The sequence below is a fragment of the Aulonocara stuartgranti genome (assembly GCF_965226115.1).
Source record: "Aulonocara stuartgranti genome assembly, chromosome: 15".
Taxonomy (NCBI): Eukaryota; Metazoa; Chordata; class Actinopteri; order Cichliformes; family Cichlidae; genus Aulonocara; species Aulonocara stuartgranti.
The window spans coordinates 33050950-33064079 of NC_138951.1; the positions used below are offsets into that span (position 1 = coordinate 33050950).

Here is a 13130-nt window from a genome sequence, read left to right on the forward strand (position 1 = left end):
GAATGATGAGATAAGAGTTCTATACGGTGGCTGGGAAGTGCAAATCGCAACAAATTAAAAAACCCAACAAATTACAAAAACCCACAACAAATTAAAAAAAAACACAACAAATTAAAAATCCTTGACGGAAAGGGATTGTCTGAAATACCGGAAGTGACACAACGATTAGGCTTACTCCATATTTGTAACTCAGAAAAGTGATTCGGGATGTCAACAAATGTCAAGAAACGCACTCCTCACAGCGCTTCCTCATTACCCTGACGGTGCTCGCTGCACTACATAGAGAACCGGAAAATGTTTTGCCCGTTTTGTGGCGTTAGCTTCAGCCTTTTCACCCCTTTTTGTGCTTCCTGTGGACAGTCTCTGGAGCTTTTGCAGGACACAGACCAGGCTGAAGGGTCAGACAAGCTACAGTACTGCATGAAATATTTCAACAAAGGTCACTTATATAGTGTTATCATGGACATGATGTTAGGTTTGCATGGTGTAAAGATGAGTTTAAGGAGTCTTAAAAGTAAACTCAATAATGCTGGACTTTACTGAAGAAAACATTTTCACTCCAGAACAACGATCATTAACGCAATCAGAGCGGAGCTTCAAGGACCTGGGCGATCGTTTGGGTATTGAACAATGTGGCAGGTACTTAAACAAAAGCATCATCTTAAAGTGAAGAGGGATGATGTGATGAAAATACTCCGGGAGCTTAATCCTCATGGATGCCAGATGAGAACACGCAGAAGATTCATTAGGAGAACCTATCATTTGCTGGGACCCAACTACATGTGGCATGCTGATGGTTATGACAAGCTCAAACCATTCGGTTTGGCCATTTCAGGGTGCATTGATGGATTTTCACGCAAGGTTTTGTTGCTAGAATGTGGACCTACCAATAATAATCCAGTGGTCATGGCTTACTATTACTTGTCATGTGTTGGGAGCCTTGGTGTTGTACCGATGAGACTGAGAACTGACTGTGGGACAGAAAACGGCATTATGGCTGCAGTTCAGTGTGCACTACGTCACCATCATGATGACCACTTCAGCGGAGACTCCAGTCACATGTTTGGTTCATCAACGAATAACCAGCGAATTGAGTCCTGGTGGTCCATATATCGAAAAGGAAGGTAAATATAACATTTAAGTTTGCCTGATATTTAAAGGTGTAACAAATTTGATTGTTGTGCAAAAGTTGATTTATTGTCAGTCTGCCCCAGGGCAGCTGTGGCTACAACTGTAGCTGCCTCCACCAGTGTGCGAATGTGAGAGTGAATGAATAGTGGAATTGTAAAGCGCTTTGAGGGCCTCGGAAAGCGCTATATAATGCAATTCATTATTATTATTATTATTATTATTATTATTATTATTTCAGTAATTCAACTTAAAAAGTAAAACCGATATTAAATACTCATTATTTGCCAAACTAGACATTTTTAGCCCATTTAGTAATTATGATGATTATGATTTGGAACTTAAGAAAAACCCAACTTCAAAACCAGAATATTGTGAAAAGGTTAAATATTTTAGATTTAAAGTGCCACTCTACTATGAGCTAATTAATTCAAATTACCTGCAAAGGGTTCCTGAGCCTCTAAATGGTCTTTCTAATTCAGGAGGACTCACAGGATGGACATGACTGCTGTCCTGACAGCTGTGGGGAAAAAAAACATAATTGACACCCTCCATAAAGAACACCTTAAAACAGCGGTCCCCAACCTTTTTTGCGCCACGGACCGGTTTATGCCCAACAATATTTTCATGGACCGGCCTTTAAAGTGTCACGGATAAATACAACAAAATAAAACTAGTACCCGTACCGAAAAAAAGAAAATTTATTCATAACACACGTGAAAAGACCAAGGAAAACCGAGTAAATGATAAAAACGATAACAAAATAATGCTGAAAACTGATAAAAACCCTGAAAACTATACATTTCACACCTGAGCCTCAACTCTCGCGGCCCGGTACCAAACGACTCACGGACCGGTACCCGCTTGAGGCCCGGGGTTTGGGGACCGCTGCCTTAAAAGACGTTGGCTGTTCCCAGAGACTATCAAAGCACATTAATAGAAAGTTTTGTCTAATGTAAGTGTGGATAAAAGGGGTGTCACATAGTGTAGTGGCTAAGACCTCAAGGCTGCTACTGAAGCATCCTGGTCTTCCATAACACCTCAACAGATCCACAGACTGATAGCAGTAATTTATGCAAAAAGGACCCAAACAAATAGAACATACAAATTGTTAGAGACTTTGAATTTGGGTTTTTCATAAGCTCTACGTCTTAATCATTAACATTATAACAAATACTTGAAATACCTCACTTTGTATGTAATGAGTTAATATCAATTCAATTCAATATCAATTTGAATTACTAAAATAAATGAACTTTTGCACATTACTCAAATGTTTTAGATTTTTGCGTGTATGCAATCCCTTTCAATAGAAAACTGACTGGAGTCTATATATGATTCAGTTAAAATGAACTGTAAAGTGCCATGCGATGACATGTTGTGAAACGATGCCATGTAAACAAACTAAACTATTTCTAAACATTTTTTTTAACAATTTCTGTAGGGCTCAGTTTTGGTTGGAGCTGTTTGCGGATCTTCGAGACGTCAATGGAAGTCACGAGCATCAGTGCCTTTTGAGATTTTGCCTCACTGACATTGTTCAGAAGGATCTTGATGAATGTGTGAAGCTGTGGAACACTCATCAGATTCGTCCCTCAAGAACAGCTTCATGTCCAGGAGGTGTGCCAAATAAACTGTACTACCTACCCCCACAGGTAATGGATAATAATGATCAAATAATTACTTTGTGTAAATGTCAGTGAGAGGTGAAACGTCTTCAAGCAACTTATAGAAGTCCAGACGCTTTTCTTTGCAAGCTCCTTTGACTACGATGACCTGGATGACTGAGAACCTTCACAGACACTTTGTGTAAACCTATATTAATGCAATTGTCTTCCATTGACCACAGACACGGCTCCAGGGACTGTGGATTCCTGATTCAACAATCTGAACTGGACACTTTTCCTGAGTCTAGGCTGTCAGTAGTTGTATGTGGGGACTCAAACATACAGGAGTATCTGAATTTTGTAATGGAGCAAAATCATTTTCAAAAGCCAGTCTGCTGGGAGTCTGCCACTGAACTTTACATGAAGTTATTAGAAATTGCACATTTCTAAAAAAAAAAAAAAAGAAAAAAAAAAGGGCTTTTTGTTGTTTTTACCAAAACCTATAGCATATACTGTATTTTTGGACTAGGCTACATGAGTTGGCTGAAGATGCCAAAAGTTTAAGTTAGTGTTTGTAAAAGCACATTCTTACTGCAATGTCTTGCTAATTGTGGTCCTTGTTTGGCAGATGGAAGTTGAGATACAGTCCTCAACATTTAGATAAATAATAAAGCAAAATCAAATCTTGCACTGTATTGTGGGTTTATTACAACTTTTAAGAGTAGAACACAGTACACTTTTAAATGCCTTTAGTTTTAGTAGCACTGTCAAACCTTTGAACAAATCAAGCCATTGCATTTTAAATCTCCTTTGAACATATGTACCTACATTTTAGAATAAAAAAACATGCTCAAATACATAACTGATTTCTGGATAAGTCCCGTAGCAAAAAACCTACAGAATTTACAATGTAATGCCAAGAAGAAGCAGCTGTAAGTGACTGGGTTATCTAATAAAACTACAATAAACCTGGTAAACTATAATGGATTTGTGCTGTACCACCAGCATGTCCCACCTTCTCCTATTCATAACATCTTAAAAAAATCTTGACTTAAAAACTTGAGAAACAAATCAACAGCAGGTTTGAACTACAAGGCCAGACATCCTAGAAACATCCAAATCCTGGGGAGTTTTGAATTCCAAAATCCATGTTGGATTTAAACACGGAATATGAGGTTGTCATTGGTAGTTTCAATAAGTTTAAGCATGTATTTGCCATCGGGAATAAAGAGTCATCCAGGAACTGTAGGCTTGGTAGTGGATCTAATCCAGAAGGTGACAGTGATGTTAGCCCAGTTGCAAACATCACAACATCGCCCACCGACACAGCAGTTTGTGATTCTGCAAAAAAAAAAAAAAATAATAATAATAATATATGTATATGTAGCACATTGTCTTGTAATGAGTACTAAAATAAATACCTTCACAGCCTTCACAGAAAGTCTGACCAGTAGCCCACAGTTTTACTTTCCAGACGTCTTCCAGATGGGCTGAAGTCAGGTTTGAAAAGTCTCTCAAGTTCAAGAGCTGTGAGTTTCTTTTCCATGTGACACAAGACTGGGGAAAGCAAAGTAGGGTGTTGCTGGAGTGCACTCAGGAAATTAAGTGCTGAAAGACCCTCTTTAAATCTAAAGAATGAGGAGAACTTTGTGTCATTTACCAGTTCATAATACATGCACAAACTATGGACACACTTTGAACTTTGGAAACCTTGGAGAATGTAAAACATTTCAGTCGGAAATTATGCACAACACCGTCATAACAATAATTCTATAGTCTCTTCTATAATAGTCTCACCTGTCAATTACAGATGAGTTTCGAGCAATTATATACCACCGGAGATAGTCAGACACAATGTCTTTCTTTTCTTCAACTGTGGAAACATGCCTTAGACAACCAGCCACCTGTAGCATAGTACTGTTTTTATGACACAGTCACGCAGGACATCCACTGAACCAGCACTGTCGATCTGAAAAACCCATAAAAATGGACATACACAATGTAAGCTTACGTGTCTGATTTTCATTCCTGTTTTTTCCCTACACAAAGAAAGAATATTTTAATTTCATACAGATAAAGAAGCTATAGTTCTATCCTGCATTCAAATCCTGTGCTGTCCTCACCTCTTGTAAAGCTTTTCCTATGTCGTCATCTGTGACTGAGGCAACTGCTGCTTTTACTGAAGTCTGGCCTGCAAGATAATGTACCAACTCTTCTGACAGGAAATGGGGCCCTGGACCACCATGCACAACTGACACGGCTATCATCTTTCCTGCTAGGTAGTAGTCACCCTCCCTTACAGCTGTGAATGAATACAGTAAATGATAAAATCTCTTAGACACACACAACTCTCTCTATCGATCGATCAGAGCCAATCGATGTCAGATCGATCGATCAGATAGACAGACAGACTAATGCTGTGTTGAAATAAACCAAAAAAATATTATGAGTTGCTTCTGATAATAATTAAAAACAAATTGATTTACAAGTCCCAAAAATGTCTTTAAATTAAGTTTGTCAAACATCTGATCATTGCATACCCTTTGCATTGTAGACGAGGAATCGATGTCCTTCTGGTCCATCAAAAATGGGACGATCTTTCATGTGTTTCATTAGCAGACTCAAAAACTCTCGTTTTGGGCCACCTGCATCAAGTCCTTCTTCTAGAATACCAGCATCATCAGTAAATTTAACCAGCATGTCATTGGTTTCAGAGTATGACAACTGCCTGAAACCCCTGACTGCTCCATCCCAGACATTTGCTCTTGAGATGTTGAATCTGCTGACACTTCTGATGAAGTAGCACTGGATAAATTTGCAACGATGTCAGGTAGAGTAATGTTAACGTCTTCCCTGTAATCATGCAAGACTATACAATTTAGCGTTGTTATTTGAAGTAGTATTTGATATTTTACAGTGCTTTGTAATCAATCGGTGAAGCAACTTCAACCAGCTCTTCATCCTCGTCCTCAATGCAGGGGGCACACAGGTCTGTTGAGAAATTATAATTCCAACATTAGAAAAACTTGTATTCACCCTATAACTATCTTTACCCATTTCACTAACCCAAATAGGGATGGGTATTGATAAGATTTTAACGATTCCGATTCCATTTTTGATTCTGTTTAACGATTCGATTCTTTATCGATTCTCTTATCGATTCTTTTTTTTTTTTTTAAAAAGGAGAACACTAAGGTCGATTAGCTTAGAACTTTGTTTTATATCTTCTCTTTGAACAAGATAGAAATTTAGGAGTAACATGGCCTTACAAACCCAGCAGTGAGATCTTAAGAGATCCAGCCTACGGCTCTTCAATGTGGTGTCACAGGGTCCCCAGGAAAAAAAATTGTAAATGTAAAATAATAAAATAAATATTCTTCTGTAGCAATAACAAAGTATAACATAAATTGTTCTGTGGCAATTACACAAGAATATCCAGTAATGTCCCTGCCTACAATTAAACACATTCACTTACCAAAAATCGGGGGCATCTGCTGTGGCAAATGGGTTCAAGCCTTTGACCACAAACTGAGTCACTGCTCGGTGACATTCGTCTGTCCTGGCCTGAAAGGAGACGCTACCTGTAGACTGCAGCGAGAACTGCCAGCGAGCGCCAGCCAGACTCTGTCTGTCTCTCTCATCATGGTCACCTACATGTACAGTAATGGCAGGTCTTGTAATAAGGCAGATCGCGCTAACATAATATGCACTGTTAGTTGATTATTTACCTGCCGCATTAACGGGAGAGGACGTGCAAACGTTACCACTGCTGCTGGGTTGAGATTCACGAGTCCGGAGCGGAATTAAAAACACGTGTCATCACGTGTTTTGTGAGCAAATGCTTTTGCATATTCGTAGTGTTTCCTCCCTTAAATGAAATATCTACTTTGCAAGTTGCCCTGTTGTCATCGGTTCTCATAAAGTATAATCAAACTTTTGAGCATTTGAGCCGCTTAGGCGCCATGTTTCCTGCCAGGTAAATGACGCTCCGCAACGTGGTGACGTCATTCGGGGCGACTGGAATCGATAAGGGAATCGTTTGCAAAAATGGCAAACGATTCCAAGGAATTGAAACAGTGGGAACCGGTTCTCAACAAGAACCGGTTTTCGATACCCATCCCTAAACCCAAACATGTACTCTAGTTACAGGTTTAAAATTACTTATAAGACACAATTTTATTTACCTATAGGGACTTATGACTGGATTTGTTTCACTTTGGTGATCAAGATCCTCTGTATCAGATATTACAATCTGAAAAACAACAACAACAAAAATTGCATACTGTACATAAACATACATAGCATTGTATTATTTCAACAATAGCAAAAAACCTTATGCTGACATAAATTGCCCAAATCCCTGACATGGCTGTATGGTAGATGAAGGTCCTGGAGCATGTCTGAAACAGAATAAGAGTATTGGAATTAAAATGTACAGATAAGTAGCTCATACAATTTAATATTTTTTATGATACCAACATTATAAAAATGCTATGAAACCAATAAATATTTATATTAGGGCGGGGGAATAAAATAACCACAATATGTATTGCAGTATACTTTTTCCTCAATGGAAATATGAGACTATTGCAATAGAGCTATCCATCCATCCATCCATCCATCCATCCATTTTATATGCTGCTTATTCCTCTAATCCCTCTTTTTTTCATTGACGTAAGAATAGTCAATCCTTATCAGGTAGCGCAGTGACCAATCGCTCTGGGAACAGCGTCATTTCCAGTTAGGGTGACTTGTTACCTGCAGCACAGTGAAGTAGCAGCGCCACACGTGGAGATGTTTGGGCACCATTTGCATCTAAACCAACCATTAAAATAAATATACAAGGAGAGATTAGGAGAATTTGCTTTTATTTCTTAGCTTATTCATATGATATTGACAAAAAATTTTATGTCTCTTCTCCTGTAAAACTTACTGTAAACTAAGATTTATTTTTAGAATCATTCTTTTTTGCTTTTAAATGTAATTGACCAAGCAATTGAGTGATCTGGTGTTTGTTGTCTTTTGAAATCTTTATCTCTGACTTTTTATCTAGTTTTTAACATGTACCTTTTTTTAGTTATCTGAAACGGATGTAATATGTTAATACATCTGTCTGTCTGAACTTATGACAGGAAATAAATATTTAAATCAAAACAAGCTTCTGAGGATTTCACGTCTACTTATGAGCAACGGCACATTTAATATGTACAAATCTAGCTGTTTATATTGTGATGTATATCAATATTCCCTGAAATAAAACAAAGAAATATTGTGACATGAGAAAATATTGTATTGCCCAACTCTAATATACAGTGGGGCAAAAAAGTATTTAGTCAGCCACCGATTGTGCAAGTTCCCCCACCTAAAATGATGACAGAGGTCAGTAATTTGCACCAGAGGTACACTTCAACTGTGAGAGACAGAATGTGAAAAAAGAAAAATCCATGAATCCACATGGTAGGATTTGTAAAGAATTTATTCGTAAATCAGGGTGGAAAATAAGTATTTGGTCAATAACAAAAATACAACTCAATACTTTGTAACATAACCTTTGTTGGCAATAACAGAGGTCAAACGTTTACTATAGGTCTTTACCAGGTTTGCACACACAGTAGCTGGTATTTTGGCCCATTCCTCCATGCAGATCTTCTCGAGAGCAATGATGTTTTGGGGCTGTCGCCGAGCAACACGGACTTTCAACTCCCGCCACAGATTTTCTATGGGGTTGAGGTCTGGAGACTGGCTAGGCCACTCCAGGACTTTCAAATGCTTCTTACGGAGCCACTCCTTTGTTGCCCGGGCAGTGTGTTTTGGATCATTGTCATGTTGGAAGACCCAGCCTCGTTTCATCTTCAAAGTTCTCACTGATGGAAGGAGGTTTTGGCTCAAAATCTCACGATACATGGCCCCATTCATTCTGTCCTTAACACGGATCAGTCGTCCTGTCCCCTTGGCAGAAAAACAGCCCCATAGCATGATGTTTCCACCCCCATGCTTCACAGTAGGTATGGTGTTCTTGGGATGCAACTCAGTATTCTTCTTCCTCCAAACACGACGAGTTGAGGTTATACCAAAAAGTTCTACTTTGGTTTCATCTGACCACATGACATTCCCCCAATCCTCTGCTGTATCATCCATGTGCTCTCTGGCAAACTTCAGACGGGCCTGGACATGCACTGGCTTCAGCAGCGGAACACGTCTGGCACTGCGGGATTTGATTCCCTGCCGTTGTAGTGTGTTACTGATGGTGACCTTTGTTACTTTGGTCCCAGCTCTCTGCAGGTCATTCACCAGGTCCCCCCGTGTGGTTCTGGGATCTTTGCTCACCGTTCTCATGATCATTTTGACCCCACGGGATGAGATCTTGCGTGGAGCCCCAGATCGAGGGAGATTATCAGTGGTCTTGTATGTCTTCCATTTTCTGATGATTGCTCCCACAGTTGATTTTTTTCACACCAAGCTGCTTGCCTATTGTAGATTCACTCTTCCCAGTCTGGTGCAGGTCTACATTACTTTTCCTGGTGTCCTTCAAAAGCTCTTTGGTCTTGGCCATGGCGGAGTTTGGAGTCTGACTGTTTGAGGCTGTGGACAGGTGTCTTTTATACAGATGATGAGTTCAAACAGGTGCCATTCATACAGGTAATGAGTGGGGGACAGAAAAGCTTCTTACAGAAGACGTTACAGGTCTGTGAGAGCCAGAGATTTTCCTTGTTTGAGGTGACCAAATACTTATTTTCCACCCTAATTTATGAATAAATTCTTTACAAATCCTACCATGTGAATTCATGGATTTTTTTTTCACATTCTGTCTCTCACAGTTGAAGTGTACCTCTGGTGCAAATTACTGACCTCTGTCATCATTTTAGGTGGGGGAACTTGCACAATCGGTGGCTGACTAAATACTTTTTTGCCCCACTGTATAGCAGAACAAGCTCTGAAATAACTTACTCCTTCTCTGCATGTTTACCATTAGGGGTACTCTGGTCTTGTGGTTTGAAAACCTAAGATGAAAAATATGCACTTTTTAAAGCTTTCACCAACTTCGTATCGCATTTAGATAGTTCATCAATACTTAAAAGATAATAATTTTTTTTTAAAGAACATACAATCACACAATGAAAATAATCCACCCATGGATGTTACAGAATTATGATCATTATAGAGAAAAAAAATAGAGCACTTAGCCAGAGCCACTCACAGGCCTCTGGCATGGTGTAGGGGTAAAAAAGTACACACCAATGTGTCTGCCTGGTTGAACTCAGCTGTGCTTCTTGATGTAATCACAATCTCAAGGTCTGAGTCTGAGGTACCATCCTCTGAAATCAGAGCTGAGAAAATAAACACATTATTAGTTGTTGTATATGTAAACACGTCAAAATATAAAATTAACAAACCTTGTTTGAAGTGGCTCTCTGGGCAAATGAAAAGAGAAATCCTGTTGTAGTTCTTTCCTATTTCCTCTTTGTAGTCTGCCAATCGGAATGGCCTTTCTGTCCCAGGCACATTTATCACCTCTGTGCAGTCAGGATACAAAAGGACATATGGTCCCTCCACCAAGTCCTTGTTGAATGTTATAATTTTTTCTACAGCCTGCTTCAAGAGGTCAGGGGCTGTAATTTCGGGGCTAATAAATAAGGGCAGTGTTTTCCCTCTTAGCGGTTTTAAGTCCGTTTGTTGTGACACCATTATTCCTATATTGATCTAGAAACAAATAATACAAGCAAGATCACTTTAAGAATAATTGCCAAATCCTTGTTTATAAATTTACCTGTGATGGCTTACCTTGACAGGTTTACTCTGTTGCTTGAGTTTTAATTTTGCTCCACAGCTGAAGGCCTGACGCTCTTTGGATTTTGATTTTTTGTACTCCATGAACTGCTTGTATGACGGACATGTTTGTTTTGGTTGAATGAAAAACGTTTAACATCAAAACAGGGTTATAAGCACTCTCCATTACTAAACGTAGACGAGAATAAAGTATAAGCAAACATAAAAAGAAACCGGAGCCAAAATGGTAAATAAACGTGCTATTTAACTGAAATAGCATAGACTGTCTGAAGAGAACAAAAAGTGAGTAATATATCAAAATTACTTTGTTCAGAATTTTCTGTTTGTTTTGATGTCCCTGGGGACTCTGATTCTTCTGCCTGGTCTGTGTCCCGCAAAAGCTCCAGAGACTGTCCACAGGAAGCACAAAAAGGGGTGAAAAGCCACAAAACGGGCAAAACATTTTCCAGTTCTCTATGTAGTGCAGCGAGCACCGTCAGGGTAATGAGGAAGCGCTGTGAGGAGTGCGTTTCTCGACGTTTGTTGACATCCCGAATCACTTTTCTGAGCTACAAATATGGAGTAAGACTAATTGTTGTGTCACTTCCGGTATTTCAGACAATCCCTTTCCGTCAAGGATTTTTAATTTGTTGTGGGGTTTTTTTAATTTGTTGCGGGGTTTTGTAATTTGTTGCGGGTTTTTGTAATTTGTTGCGATTTTTTAATTTGTTGCAATTTGCACTTCCCAGCCACCGTAGTTCTATCATGATTGGAAGTCAGTGGATATGACCCCTGTCTAATTTCTGGTCTCAGTGTAAATACTAAAGAAGAAAATATTGTCAAAAAATAGCAAATGTCAAGGAGGTTTTACCTGTGAGTGCATTCCATTTTCCTTGACAGGCACACAGGCCTATGTAGCAAGCAAACCAAGTCTAATAAGATTTCTCTCTTTCCCCTTAGCCGAATTATTTCGATTGAGATTGGAGCTAAATAAAAAAAAGGCATGGCACATAATTCTTTGCAAAATTGTGGAGCAGTAAACTTACTTAGAAGATGCAAATTAAGATATCAACAGTAGTGTGTGTAAGTGGAAGTGCATAGTCCTTTAAAGTCAGATGCTGGATTATTTTAACGGGAACAGGGTAGATAACCTGAATCATCATTGGAATCAGTCTCAGTAACAGTAGTCACATTATGGTCACATTATGAACTTTAAAAATTTAATTTTTCTAAATCATTTTTTTTATTATATTCACTTCTAACACTCACAAATGTAAACCATGGTTGGTCCATCAAATCCTGGTTTGCCAGGGGCCATTGCTGAAGGCAGAATGGGTGGAAGTTAGATGTGTGTGCATGGGGACATTAAATATCCCATAGTGCCAGTGGAAATTAAATATAAGGGTAAAACACATTTTACCCTTAATTTTCTATTATATTCACTTCTAACATTCACAAATGTAGCCTATGTTTGTGAAATGGAGAAACAACAAAATAACGGCAGATGAGGAAACTTCACTGTATATGTGAAGCATATATATATATATATAACATATAAGTTTAGCAAAGTGGGTAAAAGAGGATCTTATGCCAAAAGAAAACTGTCAAAAGCTGAACAGTCAATGAAGAAAGAAAGACATTGAGGATGAGGAGAGAAGGAATGATGTTAGTATTCTACAGGGAGCTGCTGAGGAACACTGTGGAGTTGTCTGGAAGAAATCACTTCCTTCTTTATTATTATTATTAGTATTTATTTTTGTTATTTTCTATGTATTACCATTCAAATCTCTCAATGAATACAGAAGAAAACACAAGAGAAGGCTAATCAAAGGTATCTGCTGTAGCACATGCTTGTTATGCCAAACTTTTTAATGAAAGATTGTTCTGCAAGCAGCTCATTTACATAAGGCTTGAAGCAAAAGAACAAAACAAAACAATAATAAGACTTCCATCTTAGATAAGAAAATACATTCATTTAGATTTCATAACAATAATCCAGGCAAAAGAACCAAGAATTTCAGCACTGTCATGATTTCTCTTCTTCATTCTTCATTTATATATTTTTCCAATACTGTAGTTTTAAACATGTTTTTAAACGAGGAATGTGAACTACACCTTTTTAAGTCACTGTCATAACTATTCCACAAATTGACACCTCTAACACAAACACATCTTTGCTTTATTTTCTTATCTAGTTTTTGTATTATTTTTTTTAATCTGTTCCCCTCAAGTAATATTGACTCACTCTGGCTTAAACCGCTTCTGAGTACCGCAGCAAATCATTTTATTTTGTGCTTTGTACATTATCTGTGCCATTTATTATTCAACTAGATCATACAATTCATTTAATAAACAAAATGTTAGTTGGTTCTCTATAGTTTTATTGATTCATAATTCTTATAGCTCTTTTTTGTAACTTAAAGATAGGAAGTACATTGGTTTTATAGGCATTGCCCCATATCTCTAAGCAATATGTCATATATGGATATAAAAACAATAAAGCGTATATCATGATTTTTTTGTTTAGGACATGCTTTGTTTTGTGGAGAATAGCAATGGTTTTTGACTATTTTGTTTTCACATGGGTTATATGAGACTTCCAAAAAAACTTTTATTATTATTCCAAGA

At 38.1% G+C, this 13130-nt stretch overlaps 1 protein-coding gene across 9 annotated transcripts; it reads right to left on the reverse strand.

Moving 5' to 3' along the window:
* Positions 1-1612: 1612 nt before the first annotated feature.
* Positions 1613-11167, reverse strand: LOC309689157 (uncharacterized protein). Of its 9 annotated transcripts, none has more exons than XM_082505394.1 (11): positions 10518-11167; positions 10130-10436; positions 9972-10063; positions 9684-9736; positions 7494-7550; positions 7079-7135; positions 6920-6987; positions 4859-5037; positions 4533-4704; positions 4157-4363; positions 2921-4076 (listed from the first exon to the last, which is right to left on the reverse strand). In XM_082505394.1, the coding sequence occupies exons 1-7, from the start codon at positions 10605-10607 to the stop codon at positions 6981-6983; spliced, it is 663 nt and encodes a 220-aa protein (XP_082361520.1). In that variant the 5' UTR covers positions 10608-11167; the 3' UTR covers positions 2921-4076; positions 4157-4363; positions 4533-4704; positions 4859-5037; positions 6920-6980. The 9 variants fall into 9 exon arrangements, with proteins under 9 accessions (XP_082361521.1, XP_082361520.1, XP_082361519.1 ...); XM_082505393.1 differs by having other exon boundaries at positions 4859-5540; positions 5651-6987; XM_082505392.1 differs by adding an exon at positions 5651-6385 and having other exon boundaries at positions 4859-5540; positions 6464-7135.
* Positions 11168-13130: the final 1963 nt, after the last annotated feature.

Bases quoted from the DNA above. Each gene is read 5' to 3' on its own strand.
- LOC309689157 (XM_082505392.1), bottom strand. From the start codon at position 10,607: ATGGAGTACAAAAAATCAAAATCCAAAGAGCGTCAGGCCTTCAGCTGT. The intron at 10,064-10,129 runs GTTTGTTAATTT...TTATTTTCTCAG, and splicing joins AGAGAGCCACTTCAAACAAG to CTCTGATTTCAGAGGATGGT. The intron at 7,136-7,493 runs GTAACAAGTCAC...ATTCTGTTTCAG, and splicing joins GCTACTTCACTGTGCTGCAG to ACATGCTCCAGGACCTTCAT.